This window comes from Citrus sinensis, chromosome 9 (genome assembly GCF_022201045.2).
Source record: "Citrus sinensis cultivar Valencia sweet orange chromosome 9, DVS_A1.0, whole genome shotgun sequence".
Taxonomy (NCBI): Eukaryota; Viridiplantae; Streptophyta; class Magnoliopsida; order Sapindales; family Rutaceae; genus Citrus; species Citrus sinensis.
Window position 1 is genome coordinate 27,987,127 of NC_068564.1, and position 24,539 is coordinate 28,011,665.

General features: G+C 32.3%; 2 protein-coding genes across 4 annotated transcripts; both read right to left on the reverse strand.

Moving 5' to 3' along the window:
- Positions 1 to 1,816: 1,816 nt before the first annotated feature.
- On the reverse strand, positions 1,817 to 3,145 carry LOC102630342 (probable long-chain-alcohol O-fatty-acyltransferase 1). The gene has a single exon (XM_025097939.2). It carries the CDS (start codon positions 2,975 to 2,977, stop codon positions 1,922 to 1,924), a length of 1,056 nt encoding a protein of 351 aa, XP_024953707.1. The 5' UTR covers positions 2,978 to 3,145; the 3' UTR covers positions 1,817 to 1,921.
- A 10,336-nt stretch (positions 3,146 to 13,481) lies between these two features.
- Positions 13,482 to 24,412, reverse strand: LOC102629462 (protein ENHANCED DOWNY MILDEW 2). 3 transcript variants are annotated; one of them, XM_006474910.4, is made up of 19 exons: positions 24,226 to 24,412; positions 23,031 to 23,479; positions 22,739 to 22,835; positions 22,313 to 22,366; positions 22,029 to 22,177; positions 21,418 to 21,514; positions 21,232 to 21,330; positions 19,882 to 20,129; positions 19,683 to 19,775; positions 19,041 to 19,598; positions 18,736 to 18,883; positions 18,550 to 18,654; positions 17,756 to 17,848; positions 17,511 to 17,552; positions 16,614 to 16,724; positions 15,855 to 15,926; positions 15,623 to 15,741; positions 15,484 to 15,547; positions 13,482 to 15,379 (listed from the first exon to the last, which is right to left on the reverse strand). In XM_006474910.4, exons 2-19 carry the CDS (start codon positions 23,450 to 23,452, stop codon positions 13,727 to 13,729), a joined length of 4,224 nt encoding a protein of 1,407 aa, XP_006474973.1. In that variant the 5' UTR covers positions 23,453 to 23,479; positions 24,226 to 24,412; the 3' UTR covers positions 13,482 to 13,726. The 3 variants fall into 3 exon arrangements, with proteins under 3 accessions (XP_006474973.1, XP_006474975.1, XP_052290458.1); XM_006474912.4 differs by lacking the exon at positions 24,226 to 24,412 and adding an exon at positions 23,857 to 24,176; XM_052434498.1 differs by lacking the exon at positions 24,226 to 24,412 and adding an exon at positions 23,601 to 23,616.
- Between the last annotated feature and the right edge of the window lie 127 nt (positions 24,413 to 24,539).

Genomic DNA, 24,539 nt, shown 5'->3' on the forward strand with positions numbered 1-24,539 from the left:
TAATTTAGTCTATGATAACAAAGAATCACTTTGAACTGAGAAGCTCGTGATTTTTTAAAAAGCTATGTATTTATTCTTCCACGTTTTCATATTTAACAAGAATATGATTTTAGATTATAAATCTAACAAGTTTAGACACGATTTATCATATAGAGTACGAAGTATTTCATCTAAATAATTTTAAATTATTTTGTTCATGAACATAATTAATAGTGTTTTCATGGTCAATTGTCATCACATGTTAATAATCAATTGAGATAATTTTAGGGCTTAGGCAAAATAATTTTAAATTATTTTGTTTCAAGATTTAGCCTTGTCTATTCTTTCATATTTGGATCAAAATAAGAATTAAGAAGCAATTTTGTATCTTGTACTTTTTCAGTGTCAAAATAAGAATTATAATTAATTTTGAACGAAAAAAAAAAATTTAAAGATCTTCCCATTTAATCTAAAACTATCAACTAACTTGTATGTTCAAGCTTTAATTAATTGCAGGATTCCGTATGTTATATTACTAATTCTTTAATATTACTATAGATCTTATGAAAGATAATATTTTAGATTAGGAAGAATTGTTGAATTCATGAATTCTTCATACATTTATATTTTAATATCAAATATAATTGAAAAAGAACGTTTAAAAATTAAACGGATGGATGATTAGGGGCTTTATTGAAAAGTTACCAATTTCCCCTTAAGTTTACAGAGTTTCTGTTACAACCTACACAAGTTTATGGTTTCTATATTATGATCCCAATTGTTAGCCTACTCAACTTAACTAATTTTATGTTATGTTATAGCCGATTCAAATTTAGATTTCTATATTATGGCCCCTCTCGAACCAAAATTCTAATTCCTCCTCTAGCCTTGATCAAAAGTAAAAAGTAGAAACTTGAAGTTATTGACAAACCAAACAAGGAAAAAAGCAGTGACAACATGAACATTGAATGAGTAAAGATAATAGGGGACTATGGGGAGTATGTTAAAGAGGAGTTTCTGATTTTATTTGGTATTGAAATGATGTACTTTTCAAGTTACAATTGTTGTAGGAAAAAACTTTAATTATTAAATAAATATTAATAATATATAATAAATACAGTTTTAAAAATAAATTTGACAAAATTAAGTAATATATAATATATTTTTTATAAAAATCAAATCAACTTAACTTTTAAATTATAATAACTACTATTTACTAAATATTTTAATATTATACCTAACTTTTAAGCTACGGTACCCAACATCAATCCCATATAAGGTCTTAATATGTAAGTAGTAATAATAACTCAAATTTGTAACGCATACATTAATTAAAATTTTTTCGGCTCTCCATCCACTTTTTTGGGCCTTCTTTTGCCATTTGCATTGCAGCTCATCGATTCAATTTTTAAGTTCTTTTGATTTTAGCATGGTTTAGTTCTAAGTAAGGATCACAGGCAACATGCTTCTTCATGATTCTAACACATTTACACAGAATTGTATTTGAAATTTAGAAACAAAACTTGGGATTGAACATGATAACTAATTATTTTGCGTGGTGACTGATCTTCGTCTAAAATACTTTTTTTTATTTATTAAAAAGCAATTATAATCGAGGTAGTCAACAAAGTTTAAGTTACGATATTCAAAGAATTATCAAAAGTTTTTTTTTTAACTTTTTAAAATTCTTTTCGGGTCAAAAGTTGGATTTGGAAGACTTTTTATTTTATTTTTTTCCTCTTTTGGGTTCTTGCCGAACTCTAATTGTATAATTTCCTAAAATGGCTATAGAGATTAGAGATAAGCATTTTGAACTATAGCATAGATGAAACAGAAATGAAAAGAATAATTAAAGCAAGTTAATTTCAGATAAGGATTAGGGATACAATTGCTAGCTAGTGGTCAAAACAAACAGGACTTGTCCTGTCACTAAAGCAGCAAGTTACGTCATAATGCTTCTTACAAAATCTAAAGAAAAGAAGACCTCCGTTATGACCTTTTCCTCCAATTTGTTTCTGAATATTTGGGCGAAGAACAGCCACAAACCGGTTGCCGCCACAAATATCAACACTAAAGCTCCTGAAACTGCCCGGGGCAGCCGGCCACATCGCTTGATCAACTTCTTCTTGAGCCAAACCTCGATAGCTACACATACCCCATGAAGGACAAAAAACCACGTCACCTCCCACGAGGGTGGCACACGTGTTAGATAATAATAAATTACCTCGTGCATTAGTCCCGACACAATAAAAGTGGCAACGACACCCAACAATTGCGGCCACATGTGCCCGACTTTATTACGTCTACAAATATATTGTACCGGATCGTATACGGTGGGACGTAGGATACTTGTGACCATTAGGTTCCATCTACGGCCCCAGAAGTCCTGCAGTGAGGTGGCTAGATAGGGTTCATTGAATTGTGGCTCGAGCGCAAAGCCAAGGACCCGAGCCGGGGTTGAACACAAGGCTAGGATCAGTTCTAGCTCAAGATAAACGTGGCAACAATATAGGGCTAAGACCACGTATTGGTGTAGATGCTGTCTATATTCATAAGCATAAAATATTGACAATAGAAGTAACAACTTTGTTACAAGTAAAAGTGACTTTAACGGCACTTGATATGATTTTTGGGTGCTTTGTTGATGAGGCTTTGTAACAATACCTTGAGGCGGGTTTGGTTTGAATTTTATCGGGAGACAGGCTACCAATATGAAATGGAAAAGTTTATGATGGAGTTGAGATGACAAAGGGCCTTGGTCAAAAGCGAAAAGCAGGAGTTTGAAGTTGGCAAGCCAAACAAGGAAGAAGGATGTGACGCCACAAAAATGTATGGAGGAAAGATTTAGAGGGAGGATGATGAAGAGGTAGAAGACGGGAAAGAGAGAGATGAGCCTTAAAAGTCCTTTCGGGAATTTTGATGCTATCAGGTAACAATAACTCAAACATGAAATTGCTAGAATCCATACCTTGATCAAGTTCTTGAGCTCGCCACCCATCTCTGCTACTCTCTAATTGTTCTTCAGCTTCTTTGATTTGCAGAGATCCCTAGCTATTCCTCTCTCTCTCTTGATCTTCTTCTTTTAAATCTAATGCTTGTTTTAATATCGAAAAGGGGGATCTCAATGTTTTCTTTTTACTAAAATGCCGATCCTGCTTTGCCAAGGCCAATATTTAATTATGGCTAATATTATTCAATTTGAAAAGGAAAAGGAAAAAAATAAGGGAAATTATTATTCGTATATCATAAATTTATATTTTTATTAAAAATATCATATAATATTTTAAGGATGTATTAATTGTCTATTTTAAATTGACAAAAGATATATGTCAACTACTAAATCGTTAGTTGTTGTTTAAAAATTAACGAAATTGTAGCGAATTGATTATTTTATTTTTAAAAATTATCATTTGTATACCTTTAAAATATCTATTTATTATTTATATACCCTTAAATTATCACTTATATCATATAAAAAAGATCAAATTACCCCTCTAACATCATCGTATTTAAATGAAAATTAACGGTTTGGTGGATGGCAGATAAATTTTATCAATTTAAGATAGACGACTGATATATCCTGAAAGTGTTATAGTAAATTTGATAACGAAATAAACTAAGGGTAAATTAAGGGTACATAATTGATAATTTCCCAAAAAAGAAATATATATACCCTATATTTATGGATGCTAACCGGAGTTGAAATGTTAAATATTAACTGACAAATTTTTTTTTTTTTATATTGTCAAACTCAAATTGAACCAGCTATTGATATTTTTTAATACGAGATGTTAATCAAAATGAAGCTTCCAGTTTCCACCTAAAAACTAAAATAAACCAAAATCTTTTATTCTATAAGAGTTGAGCTATTAGCACCCGTTTATTTTAAGAGTGTAATTTATACTTTTGCCCTCAGTTAAAATTACATTAAAGCAATGTATGAAATAAGGGTGCATTTGGCACACTGTATTGTATTATTTTAATACTGATGTATTATATTATGCTGTATTGTATTAGTATTGTATTATAATAATACTGTGTAATGTTTGGCACTACATTGTACTGTATTAATTTTTTTGTAATTAATTTAAATTTTATATTTTATTATATTAATATTTATACTCTTATTAATTTTAAATTAATATTATTTAAATTTTTTCATATTTAAATATTTATTATCAGTTATATTATATTATAAATTTATAAATAAATTATAATATAATATTATTGAATAAAAAATTATATATTTATTAATTTATATTAAATTATAATTTAAAAATAAAATTATTATATAATATTATATTAAATTAAAAAATTATCTTTATTTTTTATTATTATTATAAGCAAAAACAAAAGTTAAAGTAAAAAGTAAATGGAAAAGAAAGAAGAAGGAAAAAAAAAAAAAGAAAGAAGGTAAGCTAATGCGGCAACTGCCCCATTAGCTTACAGTGTCCTTAACCCATGTGATATTCTCCCAAACACGGTATAAGTATTAACTTAATGTAAATAGTAATTTAATATCCCCTTAATACTACAACCAAACACGTGTGTTTGGTACACGTATTGTATTATGTTGTATTGTATTATTTTAATATTGGTATATTATATTATGTTGTATTATATTAGCATTATATTATAATAATACTGTACAATGTTTGGTACTACACTGTACTGTAATAATTGTTTTGATTAATTTAAATTAAATATTATATTATATTAATATATTTAAATTGTATTAATATTTTATATTAATATTAATATTATTATTAATATTAATATTATTATTAATTTTAAATTAATATTATTCATATTTAAATATTTATTATTAGTCATAATAAATTGTAAATTTATTAATAAATTAAAATATAAAAATAAAAATATAATATAATATTATTGAACAATAAATCATTTATTTATATTAATAATTATAATGTAAAAATAAAAATATTAAATAATATAATATTAAATTAAAAAATAATATTTATTATTATTATTATTATAAAATTAAAGTAAAAGCAAAAGTTTGCAAAAGCTGAAAAGTTGGAAACAAAAAGCAAAAAAAAATTAAAGTAAAAACAAAAGTTAGCAAAAACTGAAAAGTTGGAAACGAAAAAGAAAAAAAACAAAAAAAACAAGAAGCGGCAGTTTGCCGCATTAGCTAGGCCCATTATGCAATGTTTTATGTAGTTTTTAACTTACCAAACATGGGCTTGTATAAAGCTAATGCAATGAGGAGTTATAATACAACAACCAAACACACCCTAAGAGTACTAGTGATGTTAACATTCTAACGGAACTTTTTACAGTATCCCTATTTTAGACACCAACATAAAACAAGTAAAATAACTTCAGAATAGTTTCTCAAAACTAATTATATTATTATGTCGCTATTTTAATTATATTGCTAGCTATTTAATTTTTTTTTAATCAATGAACCATTTTCTACAATGATTAGGATCCGTCATTAACACCTCCTACAATTATTACTTCTCAAGAATTTGTCTTTATCCATGGCAAAATTGCAGTTCAATTTAAAAAAAATTTGTTGAATTTACAGACTGACAAATGTGTGATATAGTTATTAAGTTTAGAATTCTTTTTTTTTTTTTAAAGAAAAGTTTAGAACTCATTATAGCCATTTGCAGTTTTCTTATCAGATCACTCAAATATTTCTACCAATACAATATCCTGAACTTTCTTCTTTGTCGCCATGTGCTTTTGATATTGTGAAACTCATATGAGAAGTTTTGAGTAGTTGACAAATTTTAATGAATGTAGCTACTAGTGAAAATGAGTTGGGAGACAAATTTATTTAATTGATGTGATATTTGAGATTTGACATATCAATGGTTTAGGCAAAAACGAATAGGGTTATTTGTGGATTTTGGTGTTAATACAAGTAATATCATATTTTAAATTATTTTATGCGTATGTATAGAAAAAGGGTTTTAAGAGATTAATAATGTGGTGCCAATAGCTCCACTCTTACTTTAATTTATTTTGATACTAATTACTTGTTTGAAACTATTTTTTAGAGGTTTAAAAGTGAATTTTTTTTAAAAAAAAGTTAATTTCGATATTTTGGTAATTTTTTAGAAATCATTTTTTAGTAAAATCTCTCTATTTTACAGTAGATTTTGAAAAGTAAAGATTTTTTTTAAAATTTAATTTTGAGAATCAATTTTGTATTTAATATAAGTTTATATATACCCTCATATTTATTATAAAAATTTAAAATTATCTTTATTAATTAAGAAATAAAATCATTAACCTTAGATAGATTATTATTATTATTATTATTTTGAGATAACAAAATAAAAATAAATTTAATAATATAAATTTTATTTTAGTTATCAATTATTATATATACATAATAAAAAAATTTATATACATGTTTATAAATGTGTAAATAAATTGCATTCAATGTTATATTTAATTTAGTTATTTACACTTTTATAACGATTTAATAGTAAGATTTACCAAACATATATGACTGTTCTTAAAACTTACAACACATTCAAAAATAAATTTTATCAAAAATTTAACTAATTCCTTTCACAAGTGATTATTTCTTTAACACATATAATAATAATTATTTTAAAATTTACAATATTACCAAATTGGTCCTAAAATTAGTTCTACATTGTGACACAAAAGTGAAATCCTACTCCTGCAGATGATGTGAAACATTGCGTAAGCGTAACCCACTGCATAATGAAGATGATATGATCCAAAATCACACGTTAATAATTCAATTAATATAGAGCGAATGGTGTGACAAACCTCCACCATATGTTATAAGCTGAAAATAAATTAAGGGCTGCTTGATTGACAAATTAATATAGTGAATGGTGGTACAAATGAATGCAAGAAAGATACTAATTTGTTGACAATAATGCTACCTACCTATGTCACAATGCCTTTCATAAGTTCCAAAAAATTTGAGCACTGCCTTTAAATATTAAACCGGAGAGGATGGTTTGAATTTTATGGGGAGACAAGCTATCGATAGGAAATGGAAAAGATTATTATTGAGTTGAGACTTGAGATAAAGGGCCTTTGCTCAAAAGCAAAAAGCAGAAGCTTGAAGTTGTCAAGGAAGAAGGATGCGGCACCAAAAAAATGTATAGGGGGAAGATTTAATGGGAGGATGTGAAGAGGTGGAAACAGGAAAAGAGAGATAGAAGCCTTAGAAGTCCTTCTGGGAATTATGATGCTATGCACGTGGTAATTAACCACAGCTCAAACATAAGATAAAATTGCTAGAATCCATACCTTCATCGAGTTCTTGACCTCACCATTCATCTTAATTTGGTACTCTTTTAACTAATCTTCAGCTCCTTTGATTTGCAGAGATCCCTAGCTATTTCTCTCTCTATTGATCTATCTTATGTTCATCTTTAAATATAATGATGGCTTAGTATAAACAAGAAATCTCAAATCTTTTCATTTCAACCACAAAATGATATACGTAACGAAATTTCGTTATATCGAATCGACTGATTTTTTTTTTTTTCATTTTTTTTGTGGACCATCCTATCATCGAAGGAAACTTGGTTGGCAATGGGTTGTCTCCCCGATTTTCTATTGGTTTTAACATAAGACGTTAATTTCAATAGAGAGAATTGTGGATCATCGGTTCATTCTTTATCAAATCAATATTCAATTATGGCCAATGTTGTTCTATTTAAAAAAGGCAAGAAGAATGGGGAAAAAAGTGCATATATATACATATACACACATGTTTATTGATGTTAACACTTGCCAGTTTATGTTATTAGTATTTTTATCACTGTTATAAATTTGGAGATAATGGATGTTATAATTTAAAGGGATTGTATATAAATAATTATTTAACGATGATATTTAAGTAAAGAATACTCAAATGAAGATTGAAGAAAACAAGTAAAGTGCCTTAAGCGAGAAATTGAATTGTATTCATTCATTAGCAAAGAAATGGTATATATAGGCATTAGAAGGTGGAGTTATTCACAATTATTATTTATAAAAATAAATAAATAGGAGAGCATTATTTTAGTAGAATCCACCACGATTTACAACCATCACAGTTTTTTAATGTGATTTTACCATTATTATTTAAATGGGCTTTCGGACCAAATCGGGTCGGGCCATTTACACTTTCTGTTTGTATCTTTTTACCTGCTGCTGTCTCGCTCTCTTCTTCAAGGGCCATAATATTTTACTCCCAACTCTCGCAGTTGGTCCATGGCCAATGTAGCACGACGGAATCAAGATCAACCAACATATCACAGAGTCTGTTTTGAGTAATGAACCAGGAGCATTGGATAGAGAGAGTAATTCAACTGAAGAAGGGTTTTATAAGGAATTTAGAAGGGTGTCAAAAGGCTTACTCCAATTTTAATTATGGGTGAGCTTTCAACACCCTTCTAAAATCCTCACAACAATCCTTTTAGATTTATTTCTTAAAATACTGTCAATGTAATTAATAAAACACAAATCTGTATATTAAAATTAATCATCTTCTCATCAAATTTTATTTAAAAATTATTTTTTAAATTATATACAAATCCTAAAATACTAAGTTCATCTTAATTTTTATTATTATCATATTATATTTATTTTCATAACTCTTAATTCTTATAATTTTCTCAGAAAATATCTTTTAATTAAAATATAATTACTAAATGAGGTTGGTGTAAAAACTTTGTTAAAATAATAACTTATCTAAGTGTCTAACTGAATTTCCATTCAAAACAAGAAATTGATTAATTTATAAGTAATTTCAATTGGAAGAGAGTTTTATGAGGAATTTTGAGTGTTGCTGTAAAAGAATTATACTATCAATAATGAGATTATTATGGGTCATTTGATTTGAAAGGAAACTTTTCCACACTTAATATATTTTTTATGGATAGTTACTGGTTACTCAAGTTATTGGTAATTGCTCAATTTAAATTAATTTCGTAATTTAACTGATTGAAGTCTCCTTTGTAAATCTGGTTGTTTCCTGTCATTAAAGAGAAAGGATTAAGGGTGTCGATTCTTGTAAATCTGGTTGTACTGTTTGTTTGCTTGGATTTATTTGTTGTTTGGCTTTATATTTTATATTAGGGTTAATTTACTCAATCAGGTCTGGATCTTGGGGCTGGTCTTGATAGGATTAGATTAATATTTCGGTAGTTTCTTTTACAATGAAGTTTCTCTTCCTCTCAAAATAAATAAATAAATAAATTTTAATTGGTCAACGCTATTAATTGTAAATAAGAAAAAAAAATGAATAGGGTATTAAAAGACAATCAAGTACCTCTAAGTAGTTAAAACAAATTTTAAAAGAGATAAAACTGTAATTTCACATTTTTTAATATTATATGAAAGACAATAAGCGGTCTTGAGGTGAATGCAAATGTCATACTTAGAGGTGGCAAAATTTGACATAATCCAACTATCTTATATGAACATGACACAAATAAACAGGTATGTATCGTCATATTTGACATGATTATTAGTTTGGGTCGACACGATTTTTTTCAGTGTTAGATTAGGGTTAAAGTTCCTAACCCATTTACCGAACCAATGATACAATTATATTTTATATTTTAAATTAATTTAAAAATTTTTGTAATTAAAATTCAAACATTGCACATGATTCTCTCTTCTTCTTTTTTTTTTTTTAAAGGATGAACATATGCATAATGTTTCACTTATAAAATTTTATATAAATTAAAAGTTCAATCTTGTAAATGTGTAAAATATTGTGTTGGAATCAATGAATTGAAGAATATTTTAGACGTTATTCATGAAGTAATCGAAACCTAAACTCACCCATCCCCCTCGGTAAGTTAATATCTCTTTATTCATGAAGTATATCTTGCTTTTGATTGTGTTAGGAAATTGAGTTTCCTTCTAAGATCACTTCAAGCAATTTGTCGAGCAACAAATTAATAAAAAAAAATTAAATGGAGAATACACCAATCACACAACACAAGATTTCTGTGGAAAACTTTAAATTCGGAGAAAAACCATGACCGTTGTCAAAGGACAATCAGAAAAAAATTATTCACTATGTGGAAAATTATTACAGCCACACTCTTAGAAAATAATTTCTCACTCAAGCCCCATATACACCCAATTTCTCACTAAACTCTAAAAAACTTCAAAAATCCCTCAACTCTCTTTCTCTCACAAGAAATTGAATTTTTGGATGCTTGGAGAATCTCTCTTTTTATAGCTAAAAATGACTATAAAATAATATTATTTTTTTAAATTTCTTCAAGATTTGAATGAATTTTGAATGTTGATAATGACTGGCAACCCCATCTAGAAGGGCGGTGCCAGCTTGCTTCTTTTCAACAAAGTATCTCGAATTTTGAAATTCTATGTCGTAAAAGATTAATACAAATACTGCAAAATTTCAAGTACTTCTTATAGTTATACCATAAATGCATGAAATACGCGTGCCATAGCTATAGCTTGAACAATGAAGCCTGAAGCATGACATTTTATGTAGCCACTACAACTTATAGCCGCTTTATGTACAGGCTTATTCGTGTTAACAATGGCACTCACATTTTCTAATTTGCTCAAAAGTTATATTTGGAAGCCGTCTTTTTTGACACATTTCTGCTTCTTACATAATTTCCACACACACGACAAATCAAAGAATATATAATTAATGTAAAGAAACCAATTTTTTTTAAATATATATAAAAGTTTGATTATTTATTTATTTATTTATCAATTAGAATGTCATTAGTATTTCTACTACAACATTATTTCTTAATCATTCATTACTTCAACAAACGTATGCATACAAATTATCATAAAGTTAAAACACAGATATGACAAACATTGAATGAATAAAAAAGAGCAATACTCCTGGAACACGAAAAGACTTTGCCGCATAAATTTGTAATCTTTAACATATATATGCACATTAAAGTTTATTGCATGCACGCCACTGGCTAATGTACATAAAGTTGCATTCAAATGGAAAACACAAAGATGGTCTTTTCATGTAAAATCTTCATTAAAGCAATCCCTTCATTCTTGATCAAATTTGCAAAAGTGAGGACCTCCCTCATCATTTTCTCATTCACACCACCTCTCAACAGCGGAGGACTAAACAGCCAAAGACCTGACATTAACAGAAACACCAACAGCAAGAGACAGGAGACCGCCGGGTGCAACCGCCACCGGCCGTCAGTCAACTCCCTCTTGGCCGCCAGCTCCATAGTCAAACACGTGCCATGTAGGATAAAAAATGACGTCATCTCCCACGTAGGAGGCGCGCGTGTGAGATAACAATAAATAATGTCGTGCATTACGCCCGACACGGCGAATGTCGCCAAGACGGCTGGGAGTGCGGCCCACTTGTCATCGATCAAACGCGTAGAAATACGGCGTACGGGATCATATACGGTAGAGTGTAGAACACTGGTAACCATGAGATTCCACCTACGTCCCCAGAAGTCTTGGAGTGAGGTGGAAAGGTAGGGCTCATTGAACTGACGCTCGAGCTCCAGCCCTAAAATGGCCTGAGCCAGAGCTGAGCACACGGCTAAAACAGTTTCAAGTAGAAGGTATATATATAACATGCAGATGATAATGATGAGTTTTTGATGCAAATATTGTTTATATTTATATGCATGGAGTAGCACAACAAAAAGAACTACTTTTATAGCCAACAACGTTGACCTGGAAAAGATTGGAAATGATTTTTGAAGAGGTTTTTGCATCTTTTTGCGAGATGGGTTTGTGTTATTTGTTTTGAGCTTTATTGGAAGACAAGCTATGGAGATGAAATGGGAAAGTTTTGATGGGGGTGGAGATAAAGGGCCTTGATCAAAAGCAAAGAGGAGGAGCTTGAAGTTGGTGAGCCATACGAGGAGAAAAGCCGTGAAGACACACAGATGGATCGTGTGAAGTTTCAAGGGGAGGATCGTTAATAGGTAAAAAATGGGAAGAAGAGAAAGAAGCCTTGAAGTTCCGCTTGGGATTTTTGATGGTATGTAATAACAATAGGTTAAACAAGTTGTGGTCAAAATCCATACCTGAAGAAGGTTCTTGAATTCACCATCCATTTCTTAATTCGTTTCTCTTCCTTTGCAATACTCAATTTGCAACTTCTCGATCTCTCTCTCCATCATGTTTTAGATGGAAATGTTGATTTGGAGATAAAAATTAATCTTACCTCATATAAGCCGTCTTTGAATTATTTTGACTTTATTATTTTAGAAACTATTATAATTTAGAGTAGAACAAAGTTGAAATTTATATAAAAGGTTTATGCTACAATTGACGTGACATATTGCACTTTGTTAGCGGCCGCCATAAAATTCAACAACTAGTAATAAAGCGATAGGGTAAGCAATCTCTTCAGAGAAATGGTATTTTTTCAAAACAAGGACAAAATCTCTTTGTATTCCAAAGATGACAATGGAGAGACCATGCCATTTTGATTCTCTTCATTTCTCATCACTTTGGTACAACAATTTATGATAGTGTTACGCAATACGTCACATTTAATAGGAAAATGATTGATAGAAACTAGTACTATTAACAAAGAAGACGAATGTTCTCGCAGCAGGTGCATATGAATAAAACTTTTTAACCACAATCATTTGTTTGTTCTTTTTCATTTCAAAGTAGTATAACTCCACATGAATTAATTAAACGACTGTGTAACAACACCGAGATGGACGGTGGCAAGATTCAGAGGGAGAATGATAATGATGAAGAAAGGAAAATGAATTGGAAACAATAAAAATGAAGAAAAAAGGAAAAAGGCTTTTATTACAATTATTATTTCAACCGCACGGTCATTGTATTTTAGTTTTATTCAAAAGATAACTACCCTTTCTTTAATTACTTAGTACATTAATTATTACGAATTATAGAGAGAACATAAGATTTGCAATCCGACAAACAATAATTCGAACAAAAGCACAAACGTAAAACAAAATTTAAGATACAATTCGACTTACGTGGTAAGTTGGTATATCAAACTAGGGATGGCAAAATGCGGGTCCGGGTCCGGGTTTAGCCTTTTCGGATCCGGACCCGGATACCATTTTTTTTTCCGGACCCGAATTTTAACCCGGATTTTTTCACCTGGGTCCGGGTCCGAGTTCAACCCGGAAAAATCCAGGTTTCTGGATTCCGGATTTTGAACCCGGATCAATGAATCAATATTAATTTCTAAAATTCTAAAAATAAAAAATCAATACATTTCTAAACAATAACACATTTAGATTAATCAATAAAATTAATTAAAAAATAATATAAAAATTAAATATCCGGGTCCGGGTTAACCTAAACCCGGACCCGGATATATCCGGATTATTAAAATTTATTCCGGACCCAGATTTTTTTATATTCCGATGCGGGTTCAACCCGCCCGGATTATCCGAATTCGTCCGGATCCGGGTTATTTTGCCATCCCTATATCAAACACAAACCTTAACGTGTTTGAATTTAGTTTTAGTAAGCAAACAATATATGTGAATCGAAGGCAGTGCACGCACATGAAGGATTCACTAGCTTTAAACATCTCACTAGTAACAAATATTATCAAGAATAGTCAAACGGATTCATTTTTCTGTTTGAAAAAGAATATCCATCAAGACATAATCACATTATGTACAACACTGTTTAATTCCCCACTAGTTGAGGGGGAAAAAAACAAACTACATATAGCTTGCAGCAACTATCTACCGGAGAGAACATACTACTGCTCTATCATACCTGCGAAAGATATGCGAAAGATTCAATCATCGAGCCAACCTCCAGAGCCTTGTTGTGGAAACGGGGGATGAAAACCAGGACCAAAGTCCATGTCTGCAAAGAAGCCAGGTTGCGGTGCTCTAGAGTCATAAAAGCCAAATCTACTCGGCATGAATGGCTCAGACCTGAAAGTATTCATCCTCGTGTTATTCAATTGATGCAGTCGAGGTGCATAACGATCCATAGCAGATGTGCTCATTCTATAGGATGCTTCAGCACTAGAACCCAGATTCCCATATAAATTAGATGGCACTGATCCCATCTGACCATATCCAGGGGTAGGTGCTGGAAAGTCTTGCCCGTATATTCGTGCCAGTGGCCACATAGTCAATTCCCTGTCAGTGCTCATGGAGGGCCTATAACCAAGGCTATCTGTGTTTCTTACATACCCAGTATACCGTTCATCCAAGTTAGCACCATGTGAAAGTCCATTGTTTAAACTGCTCATGCCATAGCTACCCATGTCATTGGGAATACCAGCCTGGGTCCCATAATAAGTTGTTCCAATATGTGAGCTAGATCTGGTCGGCTCATGATGTTGATAATCACTGCCAAACCCAGTTTGTGAAGGTATATCAATAGATTTGGAGGAATGATCTTCCAATGAGGATTTGGCAATCACTTTGGCGGGAGAACAGCGAGGCACCCCCTTGTCCTCAAAATGTTGATGAACATTGTCGTCAAATTGAGTATATGAAGGCATCTCAATAGATTTGGATGAGAGACCTTGCAATGAAGATGCACCATCGATCACAGTGGCTGCAGAATGATGAGACATTCCAACACCGAAATGTTCATAACCACCGTCACCAATTCCAGAAAGGGCAGGTATCTCAATAGGTTTGGATGATTCACCTTCCAATATTCCACTACTCACATTGACAGGGGACCTGTGAGGCATTTGGTCACATTGATAACCATCATCATGAGATAGCATCTCAATAGTTTTGGATGAGTGAACTCCCAATGGGGACGTGCCATCAATAACAATGGTTGGGGAAGAGAGAGGCATTCCCTTGTTGCTGAAATGTTGACAATCATTATCTCCGGATCCAACATGTGAAGGCATATCAATAGATTTGGATGAGTGACCCTCCAATAAGGGACTGACATTAGCTATGTTGGCTGGTGAATGTTTTGACATTCCATGTATCCCACTCGCTAGATGCCTTCCACGATTCTGCCCATCCAAAGGTGAGTTTTCTCTCATTCCACTTCCATGTTTTTTCCTATCGCGCTTCCTCTTCCTTGAAGTCTTACCAGACTGGTTGTCCCCGTGGCCATGACTGCTTTCACCCCCTCCTTCAGTAGCGTTGTCAGGGAAGCCAGCTTTGTCATCTTCTCTTGCTTCGTTTCTGAGCTCCTTTGTTACATTAATTTGCAAAGGAAGATCAATTAGCATGGAGGCATCACCTTGACCTTCCTCCTTTGGATGATCTACGGCATGAGTTTCATAGCAGTTTCTCTCCATCTGTGTCCGACTCTGTGGCCTGGATATGTGACCATGTTTTTCAGCCAGCGCTTTGTGATGGGCAGCATAATCATGACGGCTCCAAAGATAGAGAGGTGGTGCTGTCATATTCCACTGATCCATTTGTTTATCATTTTCATCAACAGATCCAGGCAGATAAAATGACTGAAATCAAAGATGCCAACAAGAAGCCACCATAAAGCTCACATTCCAAGAAATTAATATGTATATTTACATAAAATGGAAAAGCACAAAACATTATCATTTACCTTTCCAGATAAAAACTGATCATCCTCCCAAACAAGTTCAAAAGCTGATTCCTTTCTATCTAACCTGGCAAAAGAATTGAACATATGAGAGATAGAGGAAGCTAGCAAGTGAGCGAGGGAGAGAAACCCATGTCCCTACCTTTCTGTTTCTGGGGGAACAATAAGAATAAGGAGCTTTGGGTTAAACTCAAGAGCCTTATTGATAAACTTGTTTGCTAAACCTGCTTTAACCCCAAAAGGAGGATTCAGCCCCATGATCTGTTCAAAAATTAAGAACAAGAAATTGAGAAACATCTACCAACAAAGTTTCAAATAACTGCAGCATATTCATGGTTATTAATTCCAAAATAAGAAATAGAACCTATCCTTACCAATCGTGACCCTGGTGCCAACTCTTTTGGTTCAACAGTCATCCAATCCCTCTTCTCAAAATTAAAATCATTCTGCAGGAAAAGAGGACATCAACAACCAAATACCATTAATTGAATTATATATAAAAAGAAAACTTGAGAACCCAAAGTAAAGAACAAAGTACTTTTTGGCTATATTTCATTAGATTAGAAACCAGAAAAACAGTAAAGGAGTTCCATGATCTTCACGATTATGAAAACATAAATACCGTTTAGTTAGGGTTGGGCAACAAATTGGTTCCAAATCGAATTGAACAGCTTTTTTAGAAATAATAATCTGAACCAAACCAAACCAAATTGGTTAAGTTTCCCGGTCAGTTTGGTTTTCTTGGTTTTAAATCATAATTTCCTTTGTATTTCTAATTTTTTTGGTTTTCCCTTTTTCTCATATAAACTGATCTTTTTTTTAAAAAAAAAAAAATTAAATCAGTTCGGTTCCCTTTTTTTGAGGCAATGGTTTTTTTGCCTACCCCTAATTTAGTCAGCAGAATTTGCTTAATAAATTCCGTATCTTGTCAAAATACACAACCATACTGTGTTCATCCATCATTTACTTGCGAAAAATAAGTAAATAAACAAAATGAAATTGGGCCAAAACCCGTTCTTCACTCTTCCAATTTTACCACGAGAGCAACATTAGAAACTGAGTTAACATATTATTGATCAGCATTGGCACATACTACACTTGTATACAAGACAAAACAGTGAGGTGAAGATTACCTTTGCTGGCAAAATATCATAATTTTTGTACAAGCAGTTCTTTCCCGTTTCGTCAAGCTTCTTTTTCATTAGGCAGCTAAAATCGTTAGCACCGCAGCAGAAGTCCACAATCTGTTCCCAGGAGAACCGACAATCAGGCAGTTCACATAAATATTTATGGATGTAAATTAAATATAAACAATATGCTTGTAGTCAACATCACAAGCAAATAATAAGTGTAACTTAATCTTCATAGAGCTAGGCAATCTAACTGTTTTAACAAAATAATGTGGCTAACAGAACAATAGTTGCGAATTGAAACTCAACACAAATAAAGATGACACAAACAAATGCAACAAATGCAACAGCAGCTAATGGAAAATCACCTACACCACAAATGAAAAAGACAATTCTATAGTTAACTTATGGCCGAGTTATAATAGCAAGATTTCATTCAGTACTGACGCAATTCCCAGGTGAATCTTACATAGTAATTGATGACATTGCAATTAATGTCTCTTCTCCCTGTTAAAACTGCCACTGGCAGAAGGGAATAAATAAATAAATTTCACCAAATTCCTATTCTCCTTTTCAAGCATGTGGTTTCCATCCATTTTAGATGGCCTTGTTTATGACTGTGTGAACAGATTGTGTCATATCCTATGCATAAATACATAACTATCCTCACCCAGAATAACCATCTTATAGAATTGTACAATTTGCATAATCTATGTGGATACAGCTACAATTCAAAGATTCAGCAATTCCAGCCACTAAATTAGAAGCAAGAAGGATATTATCCAACAACCATTAAACTCAAAGCATGTTCTAAGCCATACTCCATAATAAAACAAAGATAGAAAAATACCCAACATACAAAAAATATTAAAAGCTAAGAAAAAGGACATAAATACTTACCATATCACCATCATTTACATACCAATGAAGCTTGTCGACTATCTGCACATAAAGTACCATTCTTCATAATATTATATGCTCGTCAACAATCAAAAACACTGCTTTTATAGACGGGGTAAAATATAAACTCCTCCATTACTTTGATGGCAAAAGTATGCAAGATGAAAAGAAACTTTAAAATAATTATACTAATAATAATTTTAGAGAATCACTGGGGGTTAGTGAACGAAATGAAATAAACTTACCGCTTGAAGTTTGTCCACTTTAGTAAAATGGCGACCAAATGATGTATATCTCATACCATGTAAAAATGGTGCAAGATAAACTTTGAGTTTGTTCTAAGACAAAATGACAAAAGAAAGTTATTTAAAATAATAACCAAAATAATAATAAACAAAAGAGAGAAGATAACCTAATATGAAAAACACCAAGAGTCAAAACTCAGAGCAATGATATCATGAGTTATACAATATGGCCAAATGTGATTTCCTTGTAGTCTTATGCCCATGAGAAAATAAAAGATAAAACACGTTTTAGCTTATTTAACAAACTTGTGCAACCTAATTGGAAAAACATAAGAATCTCAGTAAAATTTCAAGAAAAAATGTTCCAGTTTTCAAAAGAATTACATGCTTTTCTCTTATAAACACAGTCGTAGAGAAAAGTCAAAATCATTTGTAACATGATAAAAGGCAAGAGTCAAAAAACTAAGTACAACCAGCTAGGAGCATGAGTTACACGATGGGCATTCATGAGAAATTGCAGATAGTTGACAACTTCCATGAACATGTCACAGAGAGTTGAGGACAGCTGGACCACAAGCAGAAAATAAGTCTTAGGTCCATGCTACATAAATCTACCTTCCTACATCTAAAATTGTCAACAAACTATAATTCAAAATTTTCAATATTATCACGAGGGGAAACAAAAAGAAGAATACCAATTTAGTAAACCAATTCTTCTTTAAACTATTTCTAAACACAAACAATCCTTACATGCACAATCAGTGCAAAGGTAATAGATAAAATAATGCAACCACCTTCCACTTAAATATCTGGCTTAGAACTTCTGGCTCACAAACAGCTTTTGCATCTTCAATACTGCTTCCATCTACATCTAGCTTTTTTAATGCAGTACGAATAGCCTGCATACATAAACATGAAATTGACAATATAGTCAATGACTAAGGTATAATTAACACCATCAAAATTGACAATCTATATACCTCAACGGAGCCTTCCACCTTTCCTAATGTGATGGCCTTGTCCACAGCAGATTTTGACGCGTATGCATGGGTTGATGGAATTTTGTGCCTTTTCAGAATCTCTTCCATTCTTACTGAAGAAGCAGCATCTTTCATCAAGGATGACAGTCTACATTGTAAGAATAAATATAGATTGAGACAAAATATACTGTAAACATGAAAGCATTAAACAAAGTCGGTCACTACTATCACGCACCCAGTGCTCTAAGATAAAGTTAATAAAGGTAAATATAACTATTGTAAAAGATGCAATAATATAAGATCACCTTCTCTTAGAATCTTCATCTAATGAAGGCAGCTCACTAATTAACTTTTTTCTAAGAGGCTTAACTGTCACTGTTCTACTGGTTTCTCTGTCTGAGTTATCCTGTTTCCCAAACTTTGTTTGTTCGGTCCCCTCAGTCACAAAAGCAGCATATAACCTCTCACCCAGGGAGGTTTTCTTTGAGTCAACCGAGGAGGACCTATCAACCTGAACTGAGAGAGACTTCACATTTCCCTTGAAAGACTTTCTGGATACATCAGTTGCTTTTGCTCTCCTTGAGGAATCTGATCCCACAAGTAACCTCTCACTTATTTCCATAGTTTCACCCTGACCAGCCTTAGAAGGCACACGTTTAAGTGCTTTCACAGAAAATTTTCCTTGAGGGGGAGCTTTTGAGGTCAGACTGCTTTTCGTTGATGCAACTTTCTGTTTTCCTGAAGGTGAAGCCAACGACTGTTTTTTTCTAGGTCTGTCAATAATAGTCTTGTTTTCTTCAATACCAGGAAATATAATATGGTCTCTGATTGGAGTCCCAATTTCATCATCAATCTCATGTTTTCTGGGGAAATATATTCAGCAAAAAATTCAGCATGTTACTTCCCAACAATACTAAAAATAAAAGCAGCAAGTTTCAGATACTTACAGGCAATATATTAGTATACGATGATTGGGTAATAGACCCTCCCAGGCTCTTGTGATTATACCTTCTTCTAATTTGTCCTCAAAGGCAATCTTCCTGATAAACACATTAAAATACAAGCATATAAATGTAAAATAGACAAACATTCTCTGTCAACTACTATCCAAAAATAAGAAAAATGAAAAAGAATAAAAAGTAGTACCTCGGTAAGCATTTCCTGTGGTATGCCTTGGGGCAACGCCTGCAGACAGCAAACTGTAGGTCTGAATCTGCCTTATTCTCTCCTTGTTTACAAATACAGCACTTATGAAGCGGACAAGTAAAAGATTCTCCCGCAATTATGCTTTTTGCCAGCTGATCTGCAGCAACTTCATCATCCCGTAAAAGCAATTTTGATACACAATGTGGGTGATAAAAATGACCGCAGGTAGCAGAAACACAAGGAAAGACCTAAAAAAGTTGTTAATTGAAAAAGTAGGAACAATCAAAATGCCTATCCATATAGTTGATTAAAAAGACACTTGGAAAAAAGGAAAAAACTGTTCATAGAATAGCTGTTGAGAAGGACATCCATACACCAACTAAATTGTTCAAGTCATGTTAATTTGTGGCAGAATAAATCAATATTAGTCAACCATTCTGACGGAATAAAGAGCGGGGATTATCATAGTGCACTGGTACAGATAAACAAACACTTTTGACAATAAATGTAATGGTCATCTAATGCTGAGAACATGAATATGAATGAAACAATACTAGCTTTCTTTGACAACAAATCTAATGGTCATCTAATGCTGAAAACATGAATAACGAATGAAACAGCAATAGCTTTCTTCCCCCCTCCTGCATACTTAGTGATGGCAAAGAATTTGAGTAGGAGAACTAGTTGTTAAAATCACAAAGCATTGCTCTTGGGTACTATATTCATGGAGATCATCTCAACAAGTTGAGCTGATCTAAAATTATAAGATCTAGCTTCTCAATGTCTTTATTAGAGTAAAATTAAACCATGATGCAAAAGAAGATGACATGTTTCTGACTAACCATGTATTGTTTCTTGAAGAAAATTATACATAGCATTTGCACAGCCATCATTGAATATTTAAAGTGACTCCATCTTACATTTTTCACCATGTTAGCTCACTTCATTATCCAAACCAAAACATGTTGCTTTCAAACAGAAAAATGCAAATGTTATTTCTGAAATTGATTTTTAAAAAAAGAAAGAAAAATATTTTGTCTCAAAAGCTTGTGCCTCAAGTATGAATAGAAAATTATACATAGCATTTAGACAGCCAACATTGAATATTCAAAGTGACTCCACTTTACTTTTTTCACCATGTTAGCTCACATCATCGTCCAAACTAAAACTTGTTCCTTTCAAACAGGGAAATGCAAATGTTATATCTGAAATTGATTTTAAAAAAAAATGAAAGAAAAATATCTTATTTCAGTGTAAGGCACACAGTGAAAAAACATGCAGTGTTTGATATAGCAATTACGAAGAAGTCAGGAACTTGTAGCCCTCCAGTTTCTGATCGAAAAACTCTACCTCAGCGCCAGTTTCCTTATCAGAGGAGCCTAGCTTCCCACAAGCAAAGCACTGGTGCTGCTTATATTCACAATTCTTACAGAAAAAGTTCAGCATTGCCTGCCATGTTGAGGGCAAATACAAGTTAAATCATACAGACATCTAGAAAACAAATGAATTACATGGTGAAATGAAGCTATTGCATACTTCCACTTCATCCTTGGTAAGGCCAAGAGAAGCACAGTGAGATTCTTCACCGGCATCGATAGTTGCGTGAAATGACCTCAAACACCTCCCTTCACAACTGTGAGATATCAGATATCAAAATCATACAATAAATTAAAGACGTCAATTAACCAAAAAACACGAGATCATAACCCCAAGAAAGAAAAAATATACACAAGGAACATCTTTTTTTCAAAAGGAATAGAAAAATGTTCTATTCAGTCCAAGCTTCATTATTGTTTGGAAATCATATCAAAATAAAACAGGTGCAGACAACAGTTTGCAAATGCATAATTCAAAGTGGCATGATCCCTATTGAAACACAGTTTGATAATAAAGTCATTTTGGTTACAGTGATTTTGAAGACAAACAAAATGATATCCATAACTTTTCTTTTTCCTTTGATAGGAAATCGTGTTGACGATTTTGACAACAACAACACCAGCGATGAAATAGATGGTGATGCTAGTGATTAAGACCACAATAAAGCAAACACTGTAAAAATAAAGTAAATTCATTCATTCAAATGACAAAAGTCAAAATAATTGCTTCAATGACATACAAGTTGAAGCTTAACCAACAAAAACTCATACCATAGAAGGTCACCACCATTATCACAAAAAGAACAAACGGAATCAAATAATTCATCCTCTTCATTGGATTCATCTTCCTCTGTGTCATGGACCATGTCTTCTTCCATATCATCGACTATAAATCCAGACATTGCCTTAGTTTGAACAACCTGAAAATTCAATCAGCTCGCTACCTCAAAACAGTCGTAAGCTTATTAAAAAAAATGGTAGACGAGAAAGGTTATGACAAAAAACATGAAAAAGAAATGCACCAAGACCAGCTAAAGCAGGCATAAGAGTAAAACCTCATCTGATAGTTTCCTTTTCGTCGGCTTCTCCTCAAGAAATGTCACTAGAAACTGTTCAAAAAATCATACATTTGTCAGTATATCTAAGATTAAATTTTGAAACAGACAACAAAACTTTCTTTCCTTTTGGGTTCTGACTATGCTCTGCTTTTAAAAGCATCTAAGAGAATTGCTGATAGCTAAGCCATAACTAGAAGGAACGGATACCTCATCATTTTTCCTTAAAACCACAGAGAAAGCAAGGTGGCATGTGCTATCTACTAAAACCAATAAACTTCAGATCCAATTTGTCAAAAGGATGAAAAAAAAAATGTAGGTTGTGGAATATGAACCAAAAGAAACAATTACCTTCATTTTCAAATTTTGCTAAAATAGCATCCTCTTAAAATTGAAATGACAAGTAAATAGAAAAGACATACAAACCTTAGACTTTGCTAAAACATCATCCCTTTCAAGCGCTTCCTTGATCAAATCCATGTGATCCACCAAATCATTCTGAGAAGGTCTCACCTCATACAAGCTATAAACCGAGGGGAGCAAGTTAAAAAAAAATCATAAAAAAGGAATTAGTGCAAAGAGAAAAAAAACAAAAAAATTATGACAAGTTCGTAATATTCCTAGGAACCTAAACAAGGAACCCCAAATAGATTTCCCAGTGAAGAAAAAGTTAAAAAAAAAAAATGAAACCCAAAAGTTTTTAAAGTTTGGAACATACCAAAAAAACCTGGACAAGAAATCCCAGATAGATTTTGCAGTTGCTTCTGGATTTCTCTTTGCGTATGAAAGGCAATGCACCATAATCAATATTGTCCTATAAATTTCCTCATAGCACTTCCTGGGCTTTTGAAGTTTTATCCAACTATTCTCTTTAGAAAGCACAAATATCTCAGGAATCACGTTTGTAAGATCAAATTTCCATGCTATTACAGGCTTAAAAATCTTTTGGAGTCCAGAATCAGCTGCACCACGCAAGTATATAAGTTCCTTACAACCCCCAGTCCTCTCATTTTCATTCCATTGAATTGGCAAAGCAGAAAACGAAATTATCTCCTTTTGTTTCCCCTCACCCTCATGCTCAAAATAATAATCCGAGACCAATTTTTGCCCCACCTCCACCTCGTCATCTGAAGAGGCCATAATAAACCCCTTACTTCTTATTCACACCTAAAACAACAAATTCACAACAAAAAATAAGAACAATGATAAGACTCTACAGTAAAGGCAGCAAATAATTAAATACAATAATAATAAATAAGAAAAAAAAGTATATCAATATTAAAAAAACCTTCAAAGTTTGGTTAACACTAAACACACCATTTGATTGACAAATAGAAAACCTGAAAATTTAAAATAGCAAAAAAAAGGCATCATTTTCCCACTTTTCTTTTTAATTTCTTCAATCTTTTCATTCATGTTCTCAGTAACCAAGTACAGATTCACAAACGAAAAACCGGAAGAAGTAAGAAAATGGCATAATTACACAATAAAATCAAACAATTAAATGAAATCATCAAAAATAAAAAAGATAATTACACAATTACCTGCTTAGCAAAATCAGAAACCACCAATGCAGAAATTTGGGTTTCTCCTTATAGTGTTCGATGATTTGGGTTTACTATTCTTTCAAAAAGAAAAAAATTATTGACCTTATTCACTTTCTCAGCAATAGAAGAACAACATCTCTCTCTATTTTTTTATGCTGTTTTTAAGTGAGACTGACGTGTCAGTTGGCTAACAAGAAGAGACCTGAAGAAATTATTCAATCTTATTTTCTTCCCTTTTCATTGATTTTCTGACTGACCAAACAACAAATTAAGGATTCCATCACAACGCAAAAACCGCAAAAACCACAAAAACAGCAAGAAACCATTAAAAGGAAATTTTTAAAGAAAATAATTACAGATTGTTACCTGACAGGTGACATATAAGCAATCACGCAGATAATTAGGGTTTCACCGCGAGTGTCTTATTTCCATTAAGTAAACCCACGTATTTATTTTTCTTTTATACGGATTCAGTTCAATTAAACATAATGTACTAAAACAAGATTAAATTTTGATATCGGGACAGAACAACATTGACCCTTTTTTTTCTTTTCCGCTTCGTTTTGGCGGTTTAATAGCGAGAGTGACGTGGCAGTAGCAGTGGGCGCCCTCAAGTCCATTTAAGTGGGTCCGATTGCAAGCCACTCGGCCTTCAGTTCGAGCCCCCAGATACAAATGCA

Excerpts from the sequence above, each read along its gene's own strand:
- LOC102630342 (XM_025097939.2), bottom strand. The coding sequence starts at position 2,977 with ATGGGTGGCGAGCTCAAGAACTTGATCAAGGTATGGATTCTAGCAATT.
- LOC102629462 (XM_006474910.4), bottom strand. The coding sequence starts at position 23,452 with ATGGCCTCTTCAGATGACGAGGTGGAGGTGGGGCAAAAATTGGTCTCG. Across the intron at positions 21,515-22,028 it reads AATGGTGGTGACCTTCTATG|TTGTGAAGGGAGGTGTTTGA; the intron begins GTATGAGTTTTT and ends GATATCTCACAG. Across the intron at positions 18,655-18,735 it reads AGGTGGAAGGCTCCGTTGAG|GCTATTCGTACTGCATTAAA; the intron begins GTATATAGATTG and ends TTATGTATGCAG.